At 49.6% G+C, this 27,958-nt stretch overlaps 2 protein-coding genes and 1 long non-coding RNA gene across 7 annotated transcripts in view; 2 read left to right on the top strand and 1 right to left on the bottom strand.

The window, feature by feature from the left end:
- AXL (AXL receptor tyrosine kinase) overlaps nucleotides 1–19,158 on the top strand; it is a 34,956-nt gene extending 15,798 nt beyond the window's left edge. For 2 of the 3 annotated variants that reach the window (XM_070387660.1, XM_070387658.1), the window contains 12 exons: nucleotides 215–365; nucleotides 576–602; nucleotides 3,063–3,195; nucleotides 3,495–3,586; nucleotides 7,277–7,372; nucleotides 7,558–7,635; nucleotides 9,438–9,530; nucleotides 9,927–10,048; nucleotides 10,997–11,106; nucleotides 13,948–14,107; nucleotides 14,621–14,757; nucleotides 17,309–19,158. In XM_070387660.1, the coding sequence (XP_070243761.1) occupies nucleotides 215–365; nucleotides 576–602; nucleotides 3,063–3,195; nucleotides 3,495–3,586; nucleotides 7,277–7,372; nucleotides 7,558–7,635; nucleotides 9,438–9,530; nucleotides 9,927–10,048; nucleotides 10,997–11,106; nucleotides 13,948–14,107; nucleotides 14,621–14,757; nucleotides 17,309–17,660 (1,551 nt within the window). In that variant the 3' untranslated portion in view covers nucleotides 17,661–19,158. The remainder of the gene's footprint in view (nucleotides 1–214; nucleotides 366–575; nucleotides 603–3,062; nucleotides 3,196–3,494; nucleotides 3,587–7,276; nucleotides 7,373–7,557; nucleotides 7,636–9,437; nucleotides 9,531–9,926; nucleotides 10,049–10,996; nucleotides 11,107–13,947; nucleotides 14,108–14,620; nucleotides 14,758–17,308) is intronic. The other variant, XM_070387659.1, reaches the window with a different exon arrangement.
- On the bottom strand, nucleotides 7,642–20,554 carry LOC138991766 (uncharacterized). The gene is made up of 3 exons (XR_011467633.1): nucleotides 20,331–20,554; nucleotides 9,341–9,565; nucleotides 7,642–8,294 (listed from the first exon to the last, which is right to left on the bottom strand). It is a non-coding gene; the product is annotated as an uncharacterized lncRNA (long non-coding RNA).
- A 25-nt stretch (nucleotides 20,555–20,579) lies between these two features.
- HNRNPUL1 (heterogeneous nuclear ribonucleoprotein U like 1) overlaps nucleotides 20,580–27,958 on the top strand; it is a 35,129-nt gene continuing 27,750 nt past the window's right edge. Inside the window, exons 1-2 of one of the 3 annotated variants that reach the window (XM_005911982.3) lie at nucleotides 20,580–20,606; nucleotides 26,098–26,223. In XM_005911982.3, the coding sequence (XP_005912044.3) occupies nucleotides 26,103–26,223 (121 nt within the window). In that variant the 5' untranslated portion in view covers nucleotides 20,580–20,606; nucleotides 26,098–26,102. Of the gene's footprint in view, nucleotides 20,607–22,064; nucleotides 22,501–26,097; nucleotides 26,224–27,958 lie in introns of those variants that run through there. The other 2 variants (XM_070387656.1, XM_070387657.1) reach the window with 2 other exon arrangements.

Below are 27,958 nucleotides of genomic sequence, written 5' to 3'. Positions count from 1 at the left end.
ACCCGGTGAAGCTGATATTTTAATGAGTGTAGGGATAGAGAACGGAAAGGAGAGGACAGGATGGGGGATGAGAGATGAAGGATAGGAAGAGGTAGGGGGTGAGGGGCTGGAGATGAGGAGTGGGCTTTGAGAAAGATGGGGAGTTGAGGCTGAGGGTGAGGGCTTAAGTGCTGGGGCTGGAGCTCTACTCTGATGCCTTATTTGCACATCCTAGGTGCTGATGGACGTAGGGCTAAAGCGAGAGGTGACCCTGGAGCTGCGAGGGGAGGGGTCTGTGCCCAACCTGACGGTGTACGTGGCAGCCTACACCGCCGCTGGGGACGGACCCTGGAGCCTCCCTGTGCCCCTGGAGCCCTGGCGCCCAGGTAGCTGCAAAGCCGTGCTCAGCCTCCCTCAGCCTACCCACAGGGGCCACGTCTATCCCAGATGCCCGTGACTTGCTCCTTGTACCTTTTGGCGTTACCCCAGTCTAGGCTCCATTCCTACCTGCAACCCTCCTGAGAGCCCCACTTCCTCTCTCCCGTGTCTTACCAGTCTCTCTGAGCATGTCCTCCCTCCGTCCTTTCTCCTCGCAGGACAAGGACAGCCAATCCACCAGCTGGGTAAGGGCTTTCACACCCCCTCTCCTGCTCTCCCTTCCCCCAAGGCCCACCGAGGGCCCCATCACTGCACGTTCTCTTTGCACATCCCTTTCGTGTTCCTCAAACTCATCACTCTAACCCTCTGCTTCTTAGTTTTGTGTGGTCCTTGATGGAAGTGCCTGGAGTGGCCCAGAGCGTTGTGGGTACTTCGTGAATGGTGGATGGATAGGTGGATGGATGGACTGATGAATGAATGGATGTGTAGATGGACCAATGAATGAATGCGTGGCTGAGTGGTGGACAGATGAATGAGTGGGTGGGTGGTGGACGGATGAATGAATGGGTGGATGGTGGATGAGTGAATGAATGGGTGGGTGGTGGATGAATGAATGAATGGATGTGTAGATAGACCAATGAATGAATGCATGGCCGAGTGGTGGACAGATGAATGAATGGGTGGGTGGTAGACAGATTAATGAATGGGTGGATGGTGGATGGGTGAATGAATGGGTGGGTGATGGATGAATGGATAAATAGGTGGGTGGGTAGATGAATAGACAGGTAGAGGGACAGAGAGATGAGTTATCCCCCTCATATTCATCTTCCTCAAATATTTCTGCAAATATTCCTCCTATACCCATTGTACCCTCCTGGCACTATTACACCCCACCTCTTGTAACTCAACCCACTGTCCTTAAATATTCCTTACATGTTTTCTTGCACTTCTTTGCATACCTTTCCACACTAACCCCACCCTCCTTTCACATTCATCTCATTATAACCCCTCATTCTTCTCATGGGCTTCCCAAACCCAATGCACACTCACACTTCTCATTCACAAACTGATACTTTTTGCACACTCACCATGCATCCCACATTGCAGGCACTGAAAGACTTTCAATACACACGATCTCACATTCTGCAACTCTCCTTGCACACTCACTAGACACTTCTTACACAGTATTCCCTCACCTCGAGCTAATCCTAACCCATGCCCACTTTCTGCACATACCACACCAGACTCTTGGTACACTCACACACTCATCCTCCACTCCTTACACACTCACTCCCACCTTTTTGCATATCCTTTTCATTCATCTCATGCTCATCTTCCCCTCCCACGTCCTTTGCACACTCATTGCACACTCCTCTCACACCAAAGTTACATCCTTACAAATCACTGCCCCTACCTTGTATCTAAAACTTCTTGAATACTCCTTGAATCCTCACATACTCCCAATTCCTCAAATACTCATCTGGCACTGTTTACACACTCCTTTGCACACCATGCCCCTTTGCACATTTATTTCACTCTCATCCCTTGCTTTATGAAGGCTCTTCCAGGGAATTCCCTGGCAGTCCAGTGGTGAGGAGTCAGTGCTTTCACTGCTGAGGGCGTAGGTTCGACCCCTAAACTAAAATTCCACAAGCTGCAAGGAGTGGCCAAAAAAAAAAAACACCACGCTTTCATAGTCATCATACACTCCTCAAAAATGTCCCTTGGCCATTGGTCCCTGGAGCCTCCAACTCCTTGCATATCCATTGTACATGCTTTGTACACAGTACACACATTCTCTCCCTATTCAACTGTTTTCCACACCCAAGTGCCCCCTCCTTGCATAATCATCACACACATCACACACAGGTATCCCACTTGAGATTTACTTACAGCCCTCCCATGCTCCTCCAGCCCTCCTTCCATTCTCACAGCCCATCCCGCACATTCTCTCACTCCCATCCCACACTCCTTCCACACTCATTGCACACTCCCCAAGTATCCATCCCACTTTGCACTCACCACACTCATCCTAGGAGTTTCACACTCCTCTTTTTAAAAAAAATTATTTATTTGGCTGCGTCAGGTCTTAGTTGCATCATGCAGGATCTTTCCTTGTGGCTCGTGGACTCTGTAGTTACAACACATGGGCTCCAGAGCACCTAGGCTCAGTAGTTGTGGCACGCGGGCTTAGTTGCTCCTAGGCATGTGGGATCTTAGTTTCCTATGCCTGTGTGTGTGCTCACTTGTGTCAGTCATGTCCAACTCTTTGTGACCCTATGGACCATAGCCCACCAGACTCCTCTGTCCATGGGATTCTTCCGGCAAGAATACTGGAGTGGGTTGCCATGCCCTCCTCCAGGGAATCTTCCTGACCCCAGAGATCCAACCCACGTCTCCTGCACCTCCTGCATTGCAGGCGGACTCTTTTTACCACTGAGCTACCAGAAAAGCCCCTTAGTTCCCTGATCAGGGATCAGACCCAAATCCCCTGCATTGCAAGGTGGATTCTTAACCACTGGACCACCAGGGACATCCCCTCACACTCCTCCTCCAACGTCCACTCCTTTCATGTCCATCGCATGCCCCGTCCAGCCCTGTCCATCACCCAATGAACCTACACCTGCCTCCCTTCAACACCACCCCCCTGGGGACCCAAGGAACCAAGACCTCCACCATGACCTGTCCTGCGTACCCCCTGACAGTGAGTGAACCCCCAGCCCCCGCCTTCTCGTGGCCCTGGTGGTATGTACTGCTGGGAGCAGTGGTGGCCGCCGCCTGTGTCCTCATCCTGGCCCTGTTCCTCTTCCATCGGCGGAAGAAGGAGACCCGTTATGGGTAAGTTGGGACCACGCGGGCCGGGAGGCTGACCTGGACTGGGGGAGAGAGGCTGGAGGTGGGGAGACCGTGAGGAGGCTGGCACAGGAGGACAGAGTACCAAGAATCAGAATGAGGACAAGCATCTGGGGAGTGAATAGAAGGCAGAAGGCAGCAGCCCAAGAGGCTCTCAGCAGACATTGGAGGAGAGGGCTGGCAGGTCTGGGGGTTGGGATGGCGCTTGCTTCCACTGCTGGTGGAAGTGGAGGGGGTCCCACGTCACTCTGCCCTGCCCTCACCTCCTCTCTGTTCCCCCCTAGAGAGGTGTTTGAACCAACCGTGGAGAGGGGTGAGCTGGTGGTCAGGTACCGTGTTCGCAAGTCCTACAGTCGGAGGACCACTGAAGCCACCTGTAAGTGAGCCCCATGCCTCCTGCCTGGGTTTGGGATAAGAAGTATCGAGTGTTGGGCCTGCTGGGCTTCTGCAGATGCGTGAACCAAAAGTTTCTGAAGGCCTTGGAATATTAGCACCACAGACCCTAAGAACAGCAGGACTGTGGGACCACACACAACTTTAGAATAATTGAATCTTAGACATAGTAAATTTTAGAAAGGCCAAACTCTGAGTCATAGGCTCTTAGAACCACATAATGATGATGATGAAGACGATAAATGGATAACAGCCAACCCTAGCACTTCCTCTGTGACTACTGCTGTTCCTTTTTAAAAATTAAGTATTTATTTATTGGCTATACTGGGTCTTCATTGCTGCTCACGGGCTTTCTCTAGTTGTGGTGAGTGTGGGCCACTCTCTAGTTGTGATCTGAGGGCTTCTTGTTGCAGTGGCTTCTCTTGTTGCGGAGCACAGGCTCTAGGGAGCACAGGCTTCAGTAGTGGCAGCGCATGGCCTTAGCTGCCCTGAGGCATGTGAGATCTTCCTGAAGCAGGGATCAAACCTGTGTCCCCTGAAGTGGAAGGTGAATTCTTAACCACTGGGCCACCAGGGAAGTCCCACAGGTACTGTTCTAAGCTTCAACACATGTCACTTAATTTAATCCCCATGACAACCCGGTGAGGTAGGCACATTATCCTCCCCGCTACCAGTGAGGAGGCTGTGGCACAAGGTGGCTAAGTAACTTACTGGAGCCCACACAGTTTGTAAGCTGGAGAGCTGGGGTTCACACCCAGGCGGTTCCACTCTCAAGTTCATCTTCTGAACTGCCTCTTGGAAGTAGAGGATGTGCGAGAGGATACGCAATTTATAATTGGCCTAAAAAATTATAATCCAGTGCTATAGACTCTAAGGCTCCCCTCGTGGCTCAGATGGTAAAGAAGCTACCTGCAATGCAGGAGACCCGGGTTCAGTCCCTGGGTCAGGAAGATCCCCTGGAGAAGGAATGGCAACCCACTCCAGTATTCTTGCTGGGAGAATCCCATGGGCAGAGGAGCCTGGAGGGTTACAGGCCATAGGCTTGCAAAGAGTCAGACATGATTGAGCAACTAACACTTGATAGACTCTTAGGATCTTAAAAATCATAGAATCTTAGCACTATAATAGACCCTGTGTTAGAGGATTATAGCATTTATGGAGGGCCCCAGCTAAGAAGGGACTTCAGGAGCCACCTAGTCAAATTTCTTCTTCTCTCCAGTTGGGAAAACAGATCCAGAAAAAAAAAGGGGGGACAGAGTTAGGGCTCTTCTAGAGTTAGCACCCAGGGAGAAGACTGCTGGGGGCCCCAGGGAGATACCCGAAGGGGCTGGGAAAGACATTTATTGCAAAGGAGAAGGAAGAGGAAGTGAGGAGGTCACAGCAATTTAATGGAAATAACATGCAGCAGCAGTTCCCCAAGTGTGATCCAAGTCCCTGGGGGTCCCCAAGACCTTTGCAGGGAGTCCATGAGGTCAAAACTATTTTCAAAATAATACCAAGACGTCATTTGCCCTTTCACACCCTCCTTCTCTTGCAAGTGCTCCGCAGAGTTTTCCAAAGGCTTCCAAATATGTGATGATGTCATCCTTCTGTTGACTGATGTGCTTGTATATTCTTGTGTTTTGAAAATTTGTCTGGGGAACTTCCCTGGTGATCCAGTGGTGAAGACCCTGAGATTCCACTGCAGGGGGCTTGGGTTCAATTCCTGGTTGGGGAATCATTAATAAGATCCTTGGTGGTGTGGCCAAAAATGAAAAAAGGAAATCATATCAGTTTTCATTGTGAACACAGTAAATATTGCTGTGTAGACAACCCATGTAAAAGAAAGCTTTTTTCAAGTCTCAATAATTTTAAGAATGTAAAAGGGTCCTGGGGCCAATCAGTTGGAGAACAATTGCTACGCAGCAGTGAAAATGAATAAACCCAACTACACACGGCAGCTGGGCTTCCCTGGTGGCTCAGTGGTAAAGAACCCGCCCACCAATGCAGGAGACATGAGTTCCATCCCTGGGTCAGAAAGATCCCCTGGAGGAGGAAATGGCAACCCACTCTAGTATTCTTGCCTGGGAAATCCCTTGGACGGAGGAGCCTGGCAGCCGACAGTCCAGGGGTCGCAAAGAGTTGGACAGCACTTAGCAACTAAACAACAACAACACACAACAACTGCATTACAATTATTTCAGAGATGTCCTGTTAAGTGAAAGAAGCCGGACACTAAAGAGAACATAGTATGTGATTCCATGTTTATAACATCCCCAAACAGGAAAGACTAATCTGTGTTAAGAAAAGTCAGGAAAGTGGCCACCCCCGAAAGGACAGGTCATAGTCTATTCTTGACATGGGTGTTAGACACACACTGTTGTGTTTGGTTCATGAAAATCCATTGAGCTGCTCACTTATGATTTTTGCAGGATATACTTTAATGAAAAGTTAAGAAAAATTTTGGACAACTGGTATGGCAGGGTGTTAACCAATCAAGGTGCCACTACTGCAAGATTACGTGCCAGGCTCTAACCCTTTAGTTACTGCTCTGGGGGAAGATCTGGGGGGTCTAAAGGAAAAGTGGGAGTTGGGAGTGCTCAGGGCAGTAGCTAATCCTGAATGAATGCAGAGTTATTTCAGTATTTTAACAATGGGTATACAGGCATGGGGCTTCCCTGGAGGCTCATGGTAAAGAACCCGCCTGCCAATGCAGGAGATGTGGGTTGGATCCCTGGGTCAGGAAGATCCCCTGGAGAAGGAAATGACAACCCACTCCAGTATTCTTGCCTGGAGAATCCCATGGACAGAGGAGTCTGGCAGGCTACAGTCCTTGGGATTGCAAAGAGTTGGACACGACTTTAGTGACTAAACAATGATAAACAACAATACACAGGCATACCTGGGAGACACTGCACATTTGATTCCAGACCAACACAATAAAGTGTATAATGCAATAAAGTGAGTCACGTGCATTTTGGGGTTTCTCGGTGCATATAAAAGTTATGTGTAGGACTTCCCTGGCAGTCCAGTGGTTAAGACTCCATGCTTCCTCTGCAGGGGCCCAGGTCCCACTTAAGATCCTACATGCCATGCAGTGGGGCCAAAATAAACAAACAGAAACATAAAAACAAAAACAAAAAAGTTGTGTTTACACTGCACTGTAGTGTACTAAGTATGCAACAGCATTATATCTTTAAAAACAATTTAGATACCTTAATTTTATCTATTTATTTTTTAAATTTGGCCACATCATGGCAAGTGGGATCTTAGTTCCTCAGCCAGGGATCAAACCCTTGCCCCTTGCAGTGGGAATTTGGAGGTTTAAGCACTGAACTACTGGGGCAAGTCCCTACATACCTTAATCTTAAATTGCTTTATTGCTTTAAAAAATGCCAACCACCATCTGAGCCTTCAGGGACTTATAGCACTAACATCAAAGATCACACATCATCATAACAAATACAATAATAATGAAAAGGTTTGAAATATTGCAAGAATTACCAAAATATAACACAAGAGACACAAAGCAAATTGGAAAAATGGTAGCGATAGATTTGCTTGATACAAGATTGCCACAGACCTTCAGTGCATAAAAAACACAATATCTGCAAAGTGCGGTAAAATGAGGCACGCCTGTATCCTTATTGGAGGCGCTGCCTGGATGTCAGCTCTGCTCCCACCCCCCATGCAGTGAACAGCCTTGGCATCAGCGAAGAGCTGAAGGAGAAACTGCGGGATGTGATGGTGGACCGGCATAAGGTGGCTCTGGGGAAGACCCTGGGAGAGGGTGAGTGCTCCCCACCTCACACACACACACACACACACACACACATCTCCCTGAGCCATGCAGTCCTTCATCTCCCCACCCCTACCCAACCACAGGAAATGCAGTTCCTACAGCGTCCCCCCTGAAGTCAACTGGGGGGGTGGTGCCCCCCACGCATGTCAAAGTCTCTCTCTGGTCCCCCACAGGAGAGTTCGGAGCTGTGATGGAAGGCCAGCTCAACCAGGACGACTCCGTCCTCAAGGTGGCTGTGAAGACCATGAAGAGTGAGTATGTACATACGTGTGCACCCATGTGGGATCCCCATCCCTTAACCTCTGGCCCCTCCCCTGTGCCCCTAAGGAGGTAGAAGAACAGGAAAGGTGACAGCAATTTAGCCCAACCCTAGAACTTCAGTGTTTCCAGACAAGAAATTAAGTTCCTGCCAGGTCCTTCAACAGAAGGAACTCAATACGGGGAGATTACTACAAAGGTGCAGGGAAAACTGAAGGAACAGCAGGGTGCACTTAAGACAACCTAGAGATTAGCAGCAGCAAGTGGCCGGAAGGGGCAGAGAGAGGACGCGGAGTTACCAGAGCTCACAGCCAGGGCCCGCTGATGGGATTGAGGCATCACAGAGTTAGGGGCTACCTTGTGGGAGCTTGAAACACAAAGGAGACACAGCCACCACCAAGGCAATACTGGAAGCGGAAAGAGAGAGGGTGAAACGCCCTGATTTCTCTCCTCCTCTCACCCACCTGCCAGTCTCCCATCAGTGCTTCCCGTTGGCGGGTTCCAACAGGAAACAGCAGGAAAGGGAGCCTGGGCAATGTAGTTTTCAGGGGCCAGCCCCATGTGATACATAGCAGAGCATGAGATGGTCCAGAATGAGGCACACCTGGCTTCATCATTTACTAGCTGGTGGCTCAGATGATAAAGAATCCGCCTGCAATACAGGAGACCCAGGTTCAATCCCTGGGTTGAGAAGATCCCCTGGAGCAGGGAATGGCAACCCACTCCAGTATTCTTGCCTGGAGAATCCCATGGACAGAGGAGCGTGGTGGACTACAGTCCATGGGGTGGCAAAGAGTCAGACATGACTGAGCAACTAACACTTTCACTATGATCTCAAGTAAGTGACTACCCCTCTCTGAGCCTACCATTCCTCACCCGGAAAAAAGTATCATAGTGTTCCTACCTCCTAGGGTATTATATGTCAAAGCACTTAATGCTGGGCTTGGCACATAGTACACACAGTTAATGTGGACTAAAACCATGTTATCTACATCAGCAGAGAGGGTGAGAGCCAGTCCAGTCTGAGCTCACACAGCACAGAAAGGCCAGGGTCAAGCTTTTCCACATAGGGATGAAGCTTAGAGGGTCATGCTGGAGGGAGGAATGATCGTTTCAGAATCACAAGGGCTAAAAATCTTGGGTTATGGAGTCATCACTCATTCATTCATTCATTATTGACTGCCTTCTGAATACTGGGTTATGTTCCTGACCTGGGTTTGAATCCCAGCTGTGTGACGCTGGGCAAGTCACTTTGCCTCTCTGAGCCAGTGTCCTGAGTTGTAAAACAGGGACAACCATCTACATCCTAGGGCTGCTGGGAGTGTGCTAGGAAGCAGCCTAGCACAGAGCCCACACATGGACCCCTGAGCCAGCCTGCCTGGGTTTGAACTCTGCCTGTTCCTCTTGCAAGCTGTGGCACGTTTCTTAAACATTCTGTGCCTTGTCTTTCCATCCTTCTTGTTGTTCAGTCACTAAATTGTGTCAGACTCTTTGTGACCTCATGAACTGCAGCACACCAGGCTTCGCTGTCCTTCATTATCTTGAGTTTGCTCAAGCTCATGTCGAGACAGTGATGCCATTCAACCAGCTCATCCTTCTGTAGCTCCCTTCTCCATCTTTAAAATGGGGAAATAGAAGCTCCTCAGAGGGTTAAATGGGTTAATACGCGAAGCGCTGAGTACAGCCCCTGGTACTTACTAGTCACGCTTGATGAAGGAGAAGATGATGATGGTAATAAGGAGGAGGAGGAAAAGAGTCCTCCCTCCGCCTCCTCCACCTTCCTCTCTCCTCCCAGTTGCCATCTGCACAAGGTCAGAGCTGGAGGATTTCCTGAGTGAAGCCGTCTGCATGAAGGAATTCGACCACCCCAACGTCATGAGGCTCATTGGTGAGGGAGGGGCAGATTTGGTGGCCCCATGCAGGCTGCACCAGAGGGAAGAACCCTCCCTCAGGCACTGGGAAGATCAAACCCCCAGGCTTCCTCCGCCCCCCCCTCCCAGAATGAGCAGGCTCCCCCCTTCCTCTCTCCCTCAGCTCGGAATGTGACCTCTGACCTTTCCCAGAAATAGCTGAGGTCCCCAGGAGGGCTGGAGAAACATCCCTGGGAACCAGTGCTGGACATGGCTTCTCTGACGCATGGTCCCTGCCACCACCACCCCCCGCTCCCCAACAGTTTGGAGGCCAGATCTGAGAGGGAGGGGGGAGAAACAGAGGTGGGAGTGGGGGTGGCGTCCCCTTCTGCCCACCTCCAGTGACGAGACTGCCTGGGGGGGGCGGGACTCAGGCGTTTGTTTCCAGGGTTCTGAACGAGAAGGCTTCCCGGCGCCCGTGGTCATCTTACCCTTCATGAAACACGGAGACCTACACAGTTTCCTTCTCTATTCCCGGCTCGGGGACCAGCCAGTGGTGAGGGCATTTTATTATCTGGACCACAAGTGTTAAATGAGCACCTACTAGGTACCCGGTAATCTTTCTTTCTTATTTGAAAAAATTGATGTCTATTCTGCGTACACTAAAATATGCACATTTGTTGCACGCAGTTCAGTGAATGTTTTCTTGTGTATAGACCCATGGAAGGGCTTCCCAGGTGGTTCAGTGGTAAAGAATCCGCCTGCCAGTGCAGGAGATGTGGGTTCCATCCCTGGGTTGGGAAGATTCCCTGGAGAAGAAAATGGCAACCCACTCCAGTATTCTTCCCTGTGCAATCTATGGCCAGAGGAGCCTGGTGGGCTACAGTCTATGGGGTCGCAAAGAGTCAGACATGACTGAGCGACTAAGTACACACGCACGCATTAGGTACCTAGCGCTGCTCAGCCACTAGGAAGGTGATGGGGACCAAGAGCTTGTTTTCGTGGAGGAGCTGTCTGCCAGAGGTGGGGGACCAGGCAATAAACAAGTTAACAAATGAATAAGCATGATAATTTTTAAGTGCCAGGAAGGAAATAGAGCAGGATGAGTGACAGGGAGGCCAGGCAGTTCGTTTGAGTGAACAGGGAAGGTCTTATGGAGGAGATCCAAAGAGGAGCTAACTGGTGGGAAGTGGGAGATCTGGGAGGAAGTGGTCCCAGCAGAGGGCACAGAATGTGCAAAGGCTCAGAGGTGGAAACAAGCATGGCTTGTTGAAAGACCAGAAAGGGGTCCCTGCTGGAGGGTATGTCAAGGGCAAGCACAATGGGAGATCAAGACAGGAGAGGAAGATAGGAGGGGGTGACAAAGGGCTGATATGGAAAGGGGTGGAGTTTGAGTCTCAGAGGCATGGGAAAGCATCACAGGGCAGAGCTAGTAGGGCAGAGGGATGGATTTCTGGGACTCCGCTGATCTCTACCCCGTCGTGTCCTGCCCACCCCCGCCCAGTTCCTGCCCACCCAGATGCTGGTGAAGTTCATGGCAGATATTGCCAGTGGCATGGAGTATCTGAGTACCAAGAGATTCATACACCGGGACCTGGCTGCTAGGAATTGCATGTGAGTGCCCAGCCTTCCAGGAATCCCCCTTCTTCAGGGACCCACCCCCACCCTCCTTCCCAGGATGGAAGAAGGTGCCACACACACACACACCCCTCAAGCAAGTCAGAGCTCAGGAGTGGAAGAGAGAGATGAGCAGGGAGGTTGGGGCCAGCTTTCTGAACTGAGATCCCGCATGTGCTGGAATGTACAGAGAACAGGAGAGGGGCAGGCTCAGTAGGTAGAAGGATGTGAGCAAAAGGGCAGAGGAAACCCAAGAGGGTGGTGACATTTAAGCTTCATCTTTGTCCCCCTCCAAGCTGAGTGTCTTGCCTGGGGCTACACTTGGGCAGTGGCCACACTGGATAAAGAGACCACGCCCCCTGCTAAGTTGTTGCTGCTCAGTTGCTCACTCAGTCATGTCCCACTCTTTGAAACTCCGTGGACTGCAGCATGCCAGGCTTCCCTGTCCTTCACTATCTCCCAGAGTTTGTTCGAACTCATGTCCTTTGAGTCGGTGACACCATCCAACCATCTCATCCTCTGTCGCCTCCTTCTCTTGCTTTCAGTCTTTCCCAGCATCAGAGTCTTTTCCAATGAGTCAGCTCTTCGCCTCAGGTGACCAAAGTATTGGCGTTTCAGCTTTAGCATCAGTCCTCCCAATGAATATTCAGGGTTGATTTCCTCTCCAAGGGATAAGCAAAAAATAGCCCAGAACCTGGTCTAAGGGCTATGTGTGTGTGTGTGACACATAAGCTTAGAATATTAGTCTCATTACAATGTTGGACTCATATATTGGAGCTGGAGAGGACTTTCCTGGTGGTCCAGTGGCTAGGACTTCACACTCCCAATGCAAGGGGCCTGGGCTTGACCCACTAAGAGTTCACATGCCCCAACTCAAAGATCCTGCATGCCACAACTGAGACCCAGCACCGCCAAAGAATAAATATTCTTAAAAATATTTAAAAAGAAGTTGGGGTTGGAGAATCAGAGAATCTTCAGTAAGACATGCAAATGTTCACAAATGGTTTTGATTACCTTCCATGGAATGCACATGTCAGTTTGAGGAGAATTGCCTTTTATACATTTTGGGGTCTTCTAATCCATGATTATGGCATAGCTTTCCAATTCATTTAGGTATTATCCAGCTTATTTCAGCAAAACTGTATAATTTTCTTTTTTTTCCTGCCCCACTACACAGCATGCAGGATATTAGTTCCCCAACCAGGGATTGCACCAGTGCCCCCTGAAGCAGAAGTGCAGAGTCTTAATGACTGGACCAGGGAATACCCCACTCCCAATTTTTATTTTGAAAAAATTCCAAATCTACAGAAAAGTTGAAAACATTGTGCCACGAACACCCATATCTCCTCCTTGTTGAGATTTTGCCACGTTTCTCCTCTCTTTTCTGTCTCTCTCTCCCCTCAACCATTTGAAAGTAAGTTGCCAAGATGGTGACATTCCACCCCTAAATCTTCAAGAAGTGTCTCCTAGAATAAGGACTTAAGCGTAAACAATCACAATTCTGTTTTCAGACCTAAGAAGATTAACAATAATTCCATAACACAGTCTCCTATCCAATCCATATTCAAATTTTATATGTATATAAAGCGCAAAAACAAACACAAGTAATCCACACTGTTAGAAGTGAAGATCTCAGGCACCCTACAAGGGGTAATTATACCCTAGGAAGGAAGGTCTGGTAATCTTTCTTTCTTGTTAAAAAAAATTGATGTTTATTCTACATACACTAAAATATACACATTTTATGCCTGCAGTTCAATGAATGTTTACATATTTATAGACACATGGAAGGGCTTCCCAGGTGACCCAGTGGTCAAGAATCTACCTGCCGATGCAGGAGACTCAGGTTCAATCCCCAGGTTGGGAAGATCCCCTGGAGGAGGAAATAGCAACCCAGGATTGTTGCCTGGGAAATCCCATTGACAGAGGAGCCTGGTAGGCTACAGTCCATGGGGCTGCAAAGAGTTGGACACAACTGAGCGTGCACACAGACCCATGGAAACAACCACCACTAAATCAAGATAAAGAACATTTCTTGGCCCTTCGCAGGCTCTCTCCTGCCCTTCCCAGCCACTGCCCTCAAGGGATAACAACTATTCTGTACTTCTGTCACCTGTTCTTAAACGTCATGTAAATGGAATTGCAATTTTGACTCCTCTGTGTCTGGCATCTCTTGCTCAGCGTGAAGTTTTTGAGATCAGTCCATGTTCTCGGACGTATCTGTAGTTCTTGTTCTTTGCTGTGTGGTATTCCATTGCACAGCTGCCGCATGATATCCTCTTTCTTAATCTTGGTTCTAGTTACATAGGTGTGTTTGTGAAAATCCAGTGAGCTCTCCACTTAAGATTTGTGCATGTTTTTGTATACATACAGTATACGTCAAAAAAATTTTTTTAAATGGACTCCCCTGGTGGTGCAGTAGCTAAGATTCCATTCTCCCAATGCAGGGGCACTGGGTTTGATCCCTGGTCAGGGAACTAGATCCCGCATGCCTCAGTGAAGATCTTGAGTGCAGCAACTAAGGCCCAGTGAAGTCAAATAACTATTTAAATTTTTTTTTTAAATATCAGAGAATCCAACCTAAGGAGCCTGGGAAGGACCTTAGAATCTGGCAAAAAGCCAGAGCTGGGAAGGCCCCCTAGCAGCCCTTTTCAGACCCACCTTTCACAGAGGGTATAAGAAGTAACATAGTTCCCTCCCAGGTTTGGGGGCTGACCGATCTTCACCCCGAAGCAGGACAGCCAGGGCAGGAGACAGAGACATGTCTGAGAGTGAGGGCAGGCTTCCTGGTGGAGGGGGCAATGCTGTGACCCCATTCCTCTCCCCCAATCTGGGCAGGCTGAATGAGAACATGTCGGTGTGTGTGGCTGACTTTGGGCTCTCCAAGAAGATCTACAACGGGGACTACTACCGTCAGGGACGCATCGCCAAGATGCCGGTCAAGTGGATTGCCATCGAGAGCCTGGCAGACCGTGTCTATACCAGCAAGAGCGATGTAGTACGTGTACCTCGGCAGGAGTAGGGGGAGGGCGTGGCCCGATCATCCCACACCGACCCAGACTCCTGGGGACACGAGGGCTTCCCTGAGCAGGGGCCTGTCCACATGGACCGTGTGTGGTGGGCGTCTGTGAACGGTGGTGTGGACATGCTGGGGGGGGGGTGTGCACATGGCTATGTGTGCATGGTGACAGGTTGCTACATGGACTGTGCAGACAGCTTAGGTTGGGAGAGGCAGTGGCAAGTGTATACACGTGTACAGCTAGGGTGTGGAGGGTGACCCTAGACCACGTGTCCATGGAGTGTGTAAGTGTGTGCATGGGTGAGCAGGTCTAGGTGTGCACACAAATTGCCTCTGTAAGTGTGTACGTGCACCAGAGTGTTTCTGTGACTAGCTCTGATGCACCCACAAAGACATCTGTGTACATGTAAGTGTGGGTGTATCTGTGTGTTGGGTGAGGGCGTCTTTGTGCAGGAGAGACCCTCTAATTTTCTCCCTTCTGTCCCCTGACAGTGGTCCTTTGGGGTGACGATGTGGGAGATTGCCACGCGAGGGCAAACCCCATATCCAGGAGTGGAGAACAGTGAGATTTATGACTACCTGCGCCAGGGAAACCGCCTGAAGCAGCCCGTGGACTGTCTGGACGGACTGTGAGGACCCTCAGGATTCCCCTCCCCTACGTCATGGGATTCTATCACCAAACTCTGAGCACCCCACATGGCCCTGACATATCCAAGACCTTCTAAAACCTGCACAGGGACTTCCCTGGTGGTCCAGTGGTTGGGACTCCAAGCTTCCCCCCTGCAGGAGGCGCAGGTTTGATCCCATGGTCTGGGAACTAGGATCCCATGTGCCACCTGGCACGGCCCCCCCAAAAAAGAAAAACCTGCACAGAATCCCTCAGATTGTTGAGGAACCTATCTGCCCCTCACCCATGCTCCTCAGAACCACTATTAGCTCGAGAGGTGTGCTAAGTTGCTTCAGTCGTGTCCGATGCTTGGTGACCCCATGGACTGTAGCCCGCCAGGCTCCTCTGTCCATGGGATTCTCCAGGCATGAGTAGGTTGCCACGTCTTCCTCCAGGGGATCTTTCCAACCCACCCAGAGATCAAACCCGCATCTCTTACTATATCTTGTGTTGGCAGGCGGGTTCTTTACCACTCATGCCACATGAGAAGCCCGAGAGGTATGAATGAACAAAAGGTGCCCTTTCTTCCTTTGCTCTGTGCCAAATTTAGGCTGGATCAGTCTCCTGCCAGGTATCTGTGGGCTGCAGTTCCCATTCCCAAAGAATTCTAATTCCATCCAGACTCCTGAGCACCCATGCTTCCCCCATGTGCTCTTCAACACCCACAACCCTCTTCCAAACCCTTATAATGAACTTCTCCAAACTCTCAGGGCTCCCCTTAGATGTTCTCAGAATCCTTTAGCGTGGTGCTTATCATACTTTGCCATCCCATGAAATACATAGAGAAGAGAACTTGGGGGATAAAGAGAAGATGTTTAAAATGAGAAGATGTTTAAAGAGAAGACAGCCTGGGGCTTCAGACTCCCCAAGTCCTCCTTGGGTGTTCCAAGAGCTGAGGGGAATAAGAAGAGTGAAAATTTCCATAGAACTTACTAGAAGGCATGGTTTCAGGTGCTTTGCATGAAATGAAGTCATTTGGTCCTTACTACAGGCATTTGACGTGGGTTGCCACCATTAGTAGGGCTTCCCAGTTAGCACAGTGATAAACAATACCATTCCTGCCAGTGCAGGAGACACGGGTTCGATCCTTGGGTCGGGAAGATCCCCTTGAGAAGGAAATACCAACCCACTCCAGTATTCTTGCCTGGAAAATTCCATGGACAGAGGAGACTGGCCAGCCACAGTGCATCAGGTTTAAGAGTCAGACCTGGCTGAGCAACTGAGCACGCAGGCACTCAAGGTACCATTAGTATTCCCCTGGGTAAATGATGTACCAGAGACCCACATCAAGGGAAGATCATTTGCCAAAGGCTGCATAGCTGGTGTTTTAGTTATCTATATCCCCAAAATCCAGTAGCTTAAAACAACAAGCCTTTTATTACTTCACATGGTTTCTGAATGTCAGGGGTTTGGGAACAGCTTGGCAGGCTGATTCTGAATCAGGGTTTCAGTGAGGTTACAGTTAAGATATCAGGGGGGCTACAGTCATCTGAAGGTTGGGACTGGAAGCTGGCTCACTCACATAGCTGTTGCGGGAGGCCTTAGTTCCTTGCCACATGGAACCCTCCACAGTGCTGCTTGAGTGTCCTCATGACATGGCAGCTGGCTTCCCCCAGATGAGCATCCCAACAAAAAGAACAAGGAGGAATCCACAATACCTTTTCAACCTAGTCTCAGAAGTCACATACACCATGGAACTTCCCTAAGAGTCTGGGGGTTATGACTCTGCACTTCCAGGAGGCATGTGTTCAATAGTTTCCTATGCCACGTGGTATGGCAAAAAAAAAAAAGAAAAAAAAGAAGTCTCACACACACTATCATTGGTACCAAGTCAGAATGCAGTGCTCTATCTTTTGAAGGGAGGAATGTCAAAAGAATTTGAGTGTGTATATATATATATATATATATATGTATATATAAAATTTTTTTTTGGCTGCACTGGGTCTCCACTGCTGTGTGAGCGCTTCCTCTAGTTGCAGAGAGCAGGCGCTATTCTCTAGTTGCAGCTGCATAGCACGGGCTCTAGGTCATGTGGGCTTCAGTGGTTGTGGTATGTGGGCTTAGTTGCCCCGTGGCATGTGGAATCTTCCTGGGCTAGAGACAGAACTTGTGTCTCCTCCATTGGCAGGCAGATTCTTAACCACTGGATCACCAGGGAAGTCCTGAGTTCGTATTTTAAACCAACACAGCTTGCAAAGCTTTGATGCTAGAGTCTGTCCTGAGAAGCCATATTGGGAAGCTTTGCTCTAACAAAACCTCACCATAACATTACCCCACACCTAGAAAGATTCCCCAAGACATCTTCCAGCTCCTGAGTGTCTGTTCCAGGACTCCCCTTAGAAACTCTTGCTAATTCCCAAATCCCCACAGGTGCCCCCCTCGAAACTGCTACAGTTCCCTCCACTCCCATGAAATGCCCTCAGTCCCGAGTGTCCTAAAATGCCCCCAAGCTCCCAGGAGGCTCCCTGTCTGAGCCCCTGCTGAGTGTCCCACCCTTCATTCTGCTGCCCTAGGTACGCCCTGATGTCCCGGTGCTGGGAGCTAAACCCCCGGGACCGGCCGAGTTTTGCAGAGCTGCGGGAAGACCTGGAGAATACGCTGAAGGCCCTGCCCCCTGCTCAGGAGCCAGACGAAATCCTCTATGTCAACATGGATGAGGGTGGAGGTCATTCTGAACCACTTGGAGCTGCTGGAGGAGCGGACCCCCCAGCTCAGCCTGACCCTAAGGATTCCTGCAGCTGCCTCACCGCCGCTGAAGTCCATCCTGCCGGCCGCTATGTCCTCTGCCCTTCTACAGCCCCTGGCCCCATCCTGCCTGCTGAAAGGAGCTCCCCAGCACCCCCGGGGCAGGAGGACGGCGCCTGAGACCACCCTCCACCTGGGACTTCCTCTCAGGACCCAAGCTAGGCACTGCCACTGGGGGACGGCCCCCTACTTTCCCACTCCAGACCTTACCCCCAACCATAGCCCTCTCTTCCTACCTGTTCCACTTCCATCCCAGACAGATCCTCTCCCTTTTCCACACCTTAGTGTCCCCATGCGTAAAAGAAAGGGATTAGACTGAAATCCCTGAGGGCCCTCCCAGGTTTAACATTCCAAGATTCTAGATTCTAAGGTTTAAAGAGTCTAGATTCACAGGGTCTAAGTTTCAGAGCTGAATCTTTGAGTCTAAAGACTTTGAATTCCAGTCTCTAATTCTAAAGTGCTAAGGTTCTAGACATGGAAGTTCTAAGGCCTACATTCTAAGGCTCTGAGATGCTGTGGCTCTAGATTTTTCTGGTTCTGAGATTCTTCATAAAGCCCATGAAATTTTAGGTTACAAAGCTCTAAGATTCTATTTCTAGAATCTAAGGCTCTGTGATTTTAGATTTTTATTTTTCTAGGGTTTTAAGTCCTGAGGGTGTAAGATACTAGATCCTACAATTCTAAAAATCCTACAGTTCTAGACATGGAGGTTCTAAGGCCTTATGTTCTAAAATTTGAAGTTCTGGGCCTCTTAGAGTATAACTTTTCTGGTTTTAAGACTCCAGATCATAAGCCACAAGATTTGATCTTCTCAAGTTCTAAGATTCTAATGATGGTCAGTGACAGAGTCTAAGGCTTTATGATCCTTGAAACCCTTGTTATGAGACTGTGGATCCTAAAGATCTAAAATGCTAGCATCTGCAATTCAAAAGTTCTAATAGTCTAAAGATGGAGGTTCTAAGGTCTAATGTTCTAAGATGTGATGTTCTAAGGCTTAGTCTAAGAACCTAGAGTCTCTGTGTCTAAGATTCCAGATCATATGCTTCAAGATTCTAGATTATTAAACTCTAAGATTCTAATGTTGTTCTGTTCTGTGTTCCAAGGCATTCTAGATCCTATTGGTCCAAGATTCTGGATCCTCAGCATCTATGGTATAGATATTCCACGGTTAGTGGTGACAAACTGGATGCCAAAGTTCTAATCATTTTTAATTTCGGACACCTTTAAGTTCTATGCTGCATCTTCTCTTTACAGGATTTTAGTTAAGGGTCTAGGAATTCATGGTTCTAAGTTTTACGATTCTGGGTTCCAAGATTCACATGTTATAAGATTCTGAAGGTCTAGAATTCCAAAGTAAAATTCTGAGGTTTTAACCTTATAGTTTTATCCTGTGTGACCCTTCCCTTCTTAGCCACCTCTGCTTCCTCTTCCTTTCATGTGGGGGCGTGCCCCCTCAAACCTGTGCAATGCAATAAAGACGCCTCCTTTCCCCAGAGGACAATATCCCTCTTTTGGGGGCCATACTGCCCCCCTGAGCCAGTCCTTTATGCCTCCTGAACAGAGTGTGAACCCTGGCACCTCCAGTGGGGCTCAGATCACATAAAACTTTGTAACCATGCTTCTGTCTCCTCTTGTCTCCACTTGGCTGTCATATGGCCCTTTTCCCAGGCAACTCAGCTTCTGTAAAAAGGAGGGTTTGGTGGGGGTCTTGGAGTACTCCCCTCACTAAAGAGGGTAGATGTGAACAGATACAAAGACAAAAGGACAGGCAAACAAAGAAAAGCGGACTTGCCAGACTCGACGAAAATAAGCACATAGATATTCACAAGGTCACACAGAGATCCTCTCTATTTTCCAAAGTAACAGACTCCTTAATTAACGGACAAACTCAAGGATTCTTGGTCACAAATACAGAGACACAAATTCAGACAGAGAAACACAAAATTACACAAACATGTTTACAAATATGCACTGGCAGGTGGTCAACCAAGAATAAGAAGAAACTTGAGTAACTAGAGTAAAACAGATACAGACACAAATACTCAGACATATAGAGTACCTATGGTTTTTCCTGTGGTCATGTATGGATGTGAAAGTTGGACTGTGAAGAAAGCTGAGCGCTGAAGAATTGATGCTTTTGAACTGTGGTGTTGGAGAAGACTCTTGAGAGTCCCTTGGACTGCAAGGAGATCCAACCAGTCCATTCTGAAGGAGATCAGCCCTGGGATTTCTTTGGAAGGAATGATGCTAAAGCTGAAAACTCCAGTAGTTTGGCCACCTCATGTGAAGAGTTGACTCATTGGAAAAGACTCTGATGCTGGGAGGGATTGGGGGCAGGAGGAGAAGGGGAGAATAGAGGATGAGATGGCTGGATGGCATCACCAACTCGATGGACGTGAGTCTGAGTGAACTCCGGGAGTTGGTGATGGACACAGGGAGGCCTGGAGTGCTGCGATTCATGGGGTCGCAAAGAGTCGGGCACGATTGAGCACTGAACTGAGGGGGCTTCCCAGATGGCACAGTGGTAAAGAATTGCCTGCCAATGCAGGAGGAGCAAGAGATGCGAGTTCGATCCCTGGGTCGGAAAGATCTCTTGGATAAGGAAATGCAACCCAGTCCAGTATTCTTGCCTGAAGAATGCCATGTACAGAAGGAGCGTGGGAGGCTACAGTCCATGGGGTGGCAAAGAGTTGGACATGACTGAGCACACACACACAGACACAGAGTACTTAAAGGGGACTCACAGACCCAAACGTTCAGAGTCACATAGAAAACACAAGCACAGAGTACCTCCGATAACCACGGGCCCACAAAGGGATTCCTGCCAAGACAAGACCACGGTGTTTTTCACGAATCGCAGGCTAAGTTCCTGGGTGTGTCTAGCAGCAGACGGAGGAACCCTTGGCAGCGCCCGGACGCCCCTCAGTGGTAGGTCCTGAGAATGAAAAACAGTTCAATCCGGGCCACAAACTTTTTTAGAACAAATCATTGTGGGAAGCTGGGAGGAGAGAGGAAGTCGGACGTGGGCGAGGGGCGGGGTGTCTGGACTGGAACCTACGGGCCCACGTGAGTGTCTGTCCCGCTTCTGAGTGGGTGCTGTGTGTCTAGGTTGCCGTGGTGTAAGCTTGTAGTGTAACTGTCCTGTGTCTATATCATTTGATGCTGCCTGCTGTGCCAACCTTAATGGGCACACCTACATCGCAGTTTGGTGTACTATCCCCTGAATGGATGCATCTGATCCTACACACGCCATTTGTTTATCTATGTTGTGTGTGCGCCTTTGTCTAAGTAGAGGTTGTGTATGGCTTTCGTGGGTTTTAGATATGGCTCCGTGGGCAGCGGGCATTTGCATTGCGTATCTCGATAGTGTACCTTCCAGAAGTTTTGTGTCTTTTGAGTTAGGCGACAGGGTTAGACATTGTAAAACTGTGACGTTTAACAGAGCCTTAACTACGGACCTGTGTGTTTGAGTTTATCATATTGACGCCAAACAGGCGGATCTACCGAACAGTAATTTATAGAGGATTTGGGTACAGACCCCTGAACTTGAGGTCTTTCCAGAGGGAAAGGCTCTATGATCGCGTGCAGAGCGTCCATTCACGTAAGATACCAACCATAAAGACAGCTCAGCTACGATCGTGGAAGGAGGCGCTCGATGAAATGTACTATCAAAGAGAAGAGGGTGCGATTCCCCATTATAACTTTTCTCCCGCTGTTAGTCTAGCTTTTATTTTCAAACCTTCAGGACTCTGAAGTCAAAGGGTTGCTTTTCTTACAGGCAACTGAGTTTCTTCCAGATTAAGAATAATTTATCTACTTAATCTCGATTTCATATACTTCCTCTACAGCGAAATTTGTAAGGCCGTCCGTAACCAGAATGGCCAATCTGTTTAGGTTTTCCTAAAACGATGCAACTATACTAGCTTTAGTGAGATAAGTCAGTAACTGAGATTGGTGGACAGATTGTTTTGAAACCGCCCTAACGGCAAGGGGCAGGTCCTTAGTGAATTCATCTCTTTCCGGTTTCTTAAAGGCAATCGTGAAAGGGGGGGGGGGTGGGTCTGCCGACTCTCCATTTGATTGGTTCTGGTGGTTTTACCCGCTTGGACTCCTCTAGGGGCGGGAGATTTAGACCAATCAAGATATGTGTTACAGAGACACTAGTTTGATGAAAGGACCGCGCAGGGAAGGCCGTGCGGCGCTCATTCTGAGACCCCATCACTGATTGGCCCAAATCTTTACTCTCTTTCCCTCATTTGACCCTACGGGAGCGGGCGCGCGGGCACTACCCAATCACCGCGCGCCCCTCCTCCCTCCTTTTCCCGCCCTCCCGTTTCGGTCCCGGCATCGACGTAGGCCAACGCTTCCTCCCCGGCAGCTCCTAAGCCCTTTCATTGCTGTTCTTTTGAAAGACCCCTTCTGATTGGTTGAGCCCTTGGGCCCGCGCCCGTTGCTCCTATGAGGTGGCCAATTGGCAACCGTGTTGCATCGGGCCAGGCCACGGAGGAGGGGGGAGGCGGCGGCGGCGGCCATTTTGAGCCGCCGCCGCCATTGGAGTGGGGGGCCCCCCCCTTTCCCCCTTCGCCTGCTGACAGGAAAGGTTTAAGGGGGACAGAGCCCTGGGAGGCCGGGCCGGGCTCGGGGGCCGCCCCGGGGGCCCGGGCCATGGATGTGCGCCGTCTGAAGGTGAACGAACTTCGCGAGGAGCTGCAGCGCCGCGGCCTGGACACTCGCGGCCTCAAGGCCGAGCTTGCTGAGCGGCTGCAGGCGGCGCTGGAGGCCGAGGAGCCCGACGACGAGCGGGAGCTCGAGGCCGACGACGAACCGGGGCGACCCGGGCACAACAACGAGGAGGTCGAGACCGAGGGGGGCTCCGAGCTGGAGGGGACCGCGCAGCCACCGCCGCCCGGGCTGCAGCCGCACCCGGAGCCCGGCGGCTACTCGGGGCCGGACGGACATTGTGAGAGTGCGCGGGGCGGGGGCCGGGGAGCCCGGACTCCGGGCCGAGGAAGGGCTGTGGGACGCGGGAGTCCGGCGCCTGAGGTCGGGGAGACGGTCTGAGGATCGGGGGATACCGCTCCCCGCCGCTGAAAAGGATCGGGGGACAAGGCCCGCGGGACGACCGGAGGGTGGATCCTGGCATTCGGCACAGGGAAGATACTGGAGTGGGGGCTCTCGGTTTCGGAGATGAGGCAGGTCCGGGGTGGGGGTGTAGAGGATTCCCGAGCCTGCGGCTCAGAAACCGGAAACCGTGGTTTTTGGAACCGAAGACAGTCGGAAGAACAAGGGGATCTCTTTTAGGAGACTGAGATCTTAAAGATGGTGATCTTAAGATTTGGAGCTGGGTAGGCTTGGGAGCCGTGTTTTCAGGGCTGGGGCCGTTTTGAGGATGGAGGATCCTGGAGTTTGCTGCTGGATGGGGTACCGGGGAATTCTCATGTTTGTTATTGGGATGGGTTGGTAAGATGGAGTTCCGGTATCTGGCCAGGGAGGGTCTGACGGACTGTGCGTTCTAGTGATTGACTGGGGAGCTTTTAGGGGATGCGAGAGACCACCATGTGTACCATGGGGGACCCCATCAGTGTGAGGACGGCCTGGGGGAGGGTCTCAGATCCAGGGCTGAAAGGCCAGCCTTGAGGCATGGGCAACCTGGGCATTTGATGCTGGCTATCTGGAGCCCTTTTGGCTGACTTCTAGAGAAGGTATATGGAACATCGATGTCCAGCAGCTGGTGGGGGAGAGAAGGCTACTTCACTGGGTGAAGTACCTGGAGGTCTGGAGCTAGGAAGGCACTGGGGACAGATAACGCAGTGGCTCCTGCTGAATGGTCTTAGATTAACAGGATGGAGAAAAAGAGTAGCTGAGAGTGGGTGGGGTAGATAACAGGTTGGTGGAGTTTGAAGTTGAGGGATTAGGGGTAGAGGATCATGCACAAGAAAAGAGTGTAGCTGGTGTGTCAAATGTAGGGAAGGGAAGAGTGTGTATGATGTGGAGGGTGAAAGAATACTTGTTGACTTGGCAGGGGGCCTCAGGGTGAAGGGGGGGAAGTGTTTCTGGGGCTGAGCATCTCCATGAGAGGGCTCCTCGGTCCTCAGAAGCAGGGTTTTTGTGTGTGTGTGCGCCTAGGGATTGGAGAGGCCTCAAGGGGTGGTTGAGAACCTCTGCATCAGACACTCTGAAGGAGAGGGGATGGAGTAGATCTGTGACTTTCTGAAGGGAAGAGACCCTGGTATGCAAGGAAGTAAATCAAGTTAAAAGCGGGTGGCTTTCTAGCAGGACAGGACATGGTGATTGGAAAAGTTGAAGAGTAAGTAGAAAGAACTCTGGCATCCAGAGATTGTATTATTTACCTGAAAAAGAGGGCACCCTGCGCTGTGGGACTAAAGAAATGAGGAAAGCAAGAGGATCAGGGAAGAGACTAGATTTGGGGTTGGCACAGGGTATTTACGTGTTTTCCTAGAGCAGGGCAATCTGAGGGTAGATTTGAGGTGGAGGGTGGTTGTCTAGGACTCAGATGCTGGGAGGAGTACTTCCCATTGCAGAGACCTGTCAAGGAAGGAGGAGTGGCCCTGTACCTGCCTAGGGCAGGCAAGACCCTGGCAGGAATGCCAGTGGCTGGAAATGTCTCCAAAGAAAAGTGATATGCTTTACGGCACAGGCTCTAGACTCAGATTTTTGTCTTGGGCAAGTCACTTCACCTCTGAGCTCTGGCTTCCTTGTGTGTAAAATTGGGATATAATAATAGTGCCCCCCTCCCCGCTTGGGGATGAATGAGATTACATGTGTAAGGGGCTTAGCACTGGGCCTGCCTGTTATTAGGAGGTAAATGTTTTAGAGAACAGAGAAGGGCCCCAGAATCATAAGCTTCTCTGGGCGAGGCTTCCTCTGTGAGCGCAGGAGAGATTCTCGGAAAGAAAGATATGAGGCTTTTGTGGCAAGAACAACACACGATGTTGTGTGTTGAACGCGATGGTATGAAAGGGCCCCCTGTGTTCTAATTAAGGAGTTATTCTGTGTCTTCCTTTCTCTCCTACCCATTACAGCAAAATCCTTTGAGCCCCTTTTATGCCCCCCGCAACCCTTCCTTCAGCCCTGGTAAACAGACCTGTAGCGAACCACGTGATCTGTGTGACTTTCCTCCCTTTGGGCCGCACCTGGTTTGTGCCCAGATACATTTGTCCTCTGAGAAAGGATCCAGTCAGTTAGCAAGCAGCAGAACAGTCTTTCTTCCCCATGGTTCCGCCTCACTGGTCCTGGCACAGCCACTAGTAGGGCCCTGGAGGCATCTTGCAGAGCCTGCCCCTGGGGTGGAGAACCTGCTTGCTACTCAACCTAGGTTTCCAATGTTCTTTCTGGGTTTGGCTACAGGGTTCTCCTTGAAGGAGTTTCAGGTTTTAGTCCCATCTCTGAACTTTATCATGTGTTGCCCAAACCCCAGGAATGTTTTCTCCATTCTCATCACTGGGTTATTGTCACTACTATGTATCCTTTGAGTCCAGGCTTATCTGTTACTTTCTGGGTCCCTGATCTCAGCCCCTGGTACTTCTTCAGAGCCCTTAACACAGTACAATTTTTGTACTTTCAGATTTGTTTAATGTGTATCTGTCTGACTAAGCTGAAACTTGTTCTTAGTTATATCCTAGCATGTGGTGTATAGTATGTACTCCACTCCATGAATAGTTGATATTGTTTTTTTCTTTCTTTTTTGGCCACACTGCACAACTTGTGGAATCTTAGTTCCCCAACCAGGGATTAAACCCTGGCCCCAGCAGTGAAAGCACTAAATCATAACCACAGGAAATTCCCTGATATTATTATTCTTGCCACCCTTCAGTTGAGTTCCTCCTGGACCCACAAAAACACCTTCCTGAAACACTTCCTGCCTAACTCCAAATATTTTAGGGCTTATCCCTAATGAGCCTGAAGGCCACTATTATCATAACTCCTGTTTTCTTAACAGTTCCTTTCCTTCCCCCCCCATTTCCCCTTCAACTGAGATGGTTATCCCTTACCTTTACAGCTATTGCAGGGCGGAAGAAATTCATAAGGAGAGTTGGCTATGCAAGTGGGAATAGTGAATTGGGTTGGACAGAGGACTGGTTTGTGCTCTGAACAATTTTTAAGGTTGTACCCTAAAGGCAACTCCCTAAGCTTTATACTCTGTCAGGGAACAGCTGGGCTGGTAATTTTTAAACTGTGTTCATGGAGTTGCCCCCCACCCCAGTGGGGACTTAGAGGGGAGGTCAAGTTGGACCCCTTCTTCAACTTTCCCATCTCCTTGCTCCAAACAGAGCATTTCTGCTTCATTTGGTTTTATGTGTTAGGATTCTGTAGAACCTAGTCACAGATAGATCACTAACTTTTGAGGGGCAAGAGGGCCTGTCCTTAGGCAGCTGGGGCCCCTGACTGCCCAGGTGGGTTTCCATCTGAAGGTGTTTTCACATCTTTTAGCCTCTGGAAGACTGATTGTCCACAATGGGGATGGCATCGTTTTGTATTTAAAAGCTACCTCTAGTCCCAAGAAATGCCCTTCTAACTGGCCATTTTTTGTTTTAAGATGTCATGGACAATATTACCATGCAGAACCAATTCTATGAGACACAGGTCATCAAGCAAGAGAACGAGTCAGGCTACGAGAGGAGACCACTGGAAATCGACCAGCAGCAGCAGGCCTATCGCCCAGGTAGGAAAGCGCATGTGATACATCTCTTTTGAAGGAGATGTAATCTATGTGCGGGTGGCCTTTACCTTCTGCCTACTGCCTGTCTTCCCAGAAACTTTGTATCTTCCTTTCAGGCAATCTTTGGGCTTGGTCACTCTGGCAAGATCTTTTTGAAGGGAAGAATTTAGTCTGTCTCACTTGCAAGTATTAGGATAGGGGAGTCTTCAAGGTATCTGTCATCAGATGTTAGTAACAACATCTTGGAGAGCTTAGACCTGGAGGCCAATATCTGAGTCCTACTTAGAATCTTAGAATGTTGAAGCTAGAAAGGACCTTCGAAATCTAGTCTAGTATTTGCCATGTTCTGAAGAATATTGTTGCAGGAGATATTGCTAAGGACGTCTCAGAGAAGAGTACCTTGGCCAAATGCATCTGAAAAATGCAGCATATACCTTGCCACCTCTGGGAGAGTCACTGTGCTCATTAAAAATGCTCAGAAGTCCTGGATTGGGAAAAACTCTGTCACATTGTTTAAACCCAGCATTTCCCAAATATGTAAATGTGTCTTTGTAGAACAAAGTTTTCTACAGTACAAGCTTGGAAAGCACAATTATAATGTAGATCTCTCCCCATTTTACAGATGAGGGAGGTTGAGGGCTAGGGTTGGATCCCAGAAATTAAATTGGCTTCTGGGCCACTGCTCTTGGTTGATACGCAGCATTCCTTACCTAGTATTTGGGAAGCGGGGTCCTACTGTTGAGTAACGACAGAGCCAGGACTGACTCCCAGTCTTGTGCTCCTTTCACTGTGCTGTGGTCCCAGTGCCTTTTTGTAGTCAGTCTAGTTGGTTCTGTCTGATTCCATTCTGGTTCACCCACAAAGTAAAATCCCCAGACATTTCTTGAGAGTGGCTCAGGATTTTAATGAATGTAGGTTACAAACTGTAGATTTGTGTCAGGCTCTGTGAGACTTGTGGGATCATTTGGCCCAAGGAGACTGTTTTCTGTGCAGACATTTATCAGGGCCTCCCTTGAGCCCAGTGCTGTGATGGGAACCAAGGAAGCTCTGTCCGTGTGAGTGAGCACCATCTCTGCCCTAGTGAACGAGGAGCCTTCTCTGAGATTTTGTCTGTGTGCCAGAGCCAGGGAGTGCTCCAAGGTGGTATTGAGTTGAATGCTGAAGTGTGTAGATGTGATGTGAGTGACCCACAGCATCCATAGATGAGGTGAGTCTGAACCCACAGTTTGCTCTCAGCAGGCACGGATTCTTGGAATCTGCCTGAGCCTGGGGCATTCCTGTGGTCCACAGCGTGTTATCCCATCCTGACTTCCTGTTTGTGGGGTGATTTAATAAGGCCATCCCACCTGTGGGCTGGCTTACATGCAGACCCGCCCTTCTGGAGCACTTCTGGGCTTTGTAATAGTGATTAAAGCCCATGGAGTTAGGTGGGGGACCACAGCACTGCTGAACTGACTTTCCCCTCCATTGCTAGACTGAAGAAGCTCTGTAAGAATTGAAGTGAAGAGATTCTCTGGGAGAAGAAATTATAGAATGCAGAATTGTGAAATGGTAGAAGGCTTTTAGGGCTCTTTCCTACTTGGTGCATGCGATAGTAGCTCCCAAGTTTCCCAACTTTACTTTGCCTTTGGCAAGGTAGCCCAGGCAGTCATTCGCCTTTGAGTAGGGCCTTAGAGAGCTTCTCCTTATTTAGTGCTGAAGTCCCCTCTCCTCCGCACGAAGCCTGAGAATTATCTGA

The sequence above is a fragment of the Bos mutus genome, chromosome 18 (genome assembly GCF_027580195.1).
Source record: "Bos mutus isolate GX-2022 chromosome 18, NWIPB_WYAK_1.1, whole genome shotgun sequence".
Classification (NCBI taxonomy): Eukaryota; Metazoa; Chordata; class Mammalia; order Artiodactyla; family Bovidae; genus Bos; species Bos mutus.
This window is presented reverse-complemented; position numbering and strand designations above follow the sequence as displayed.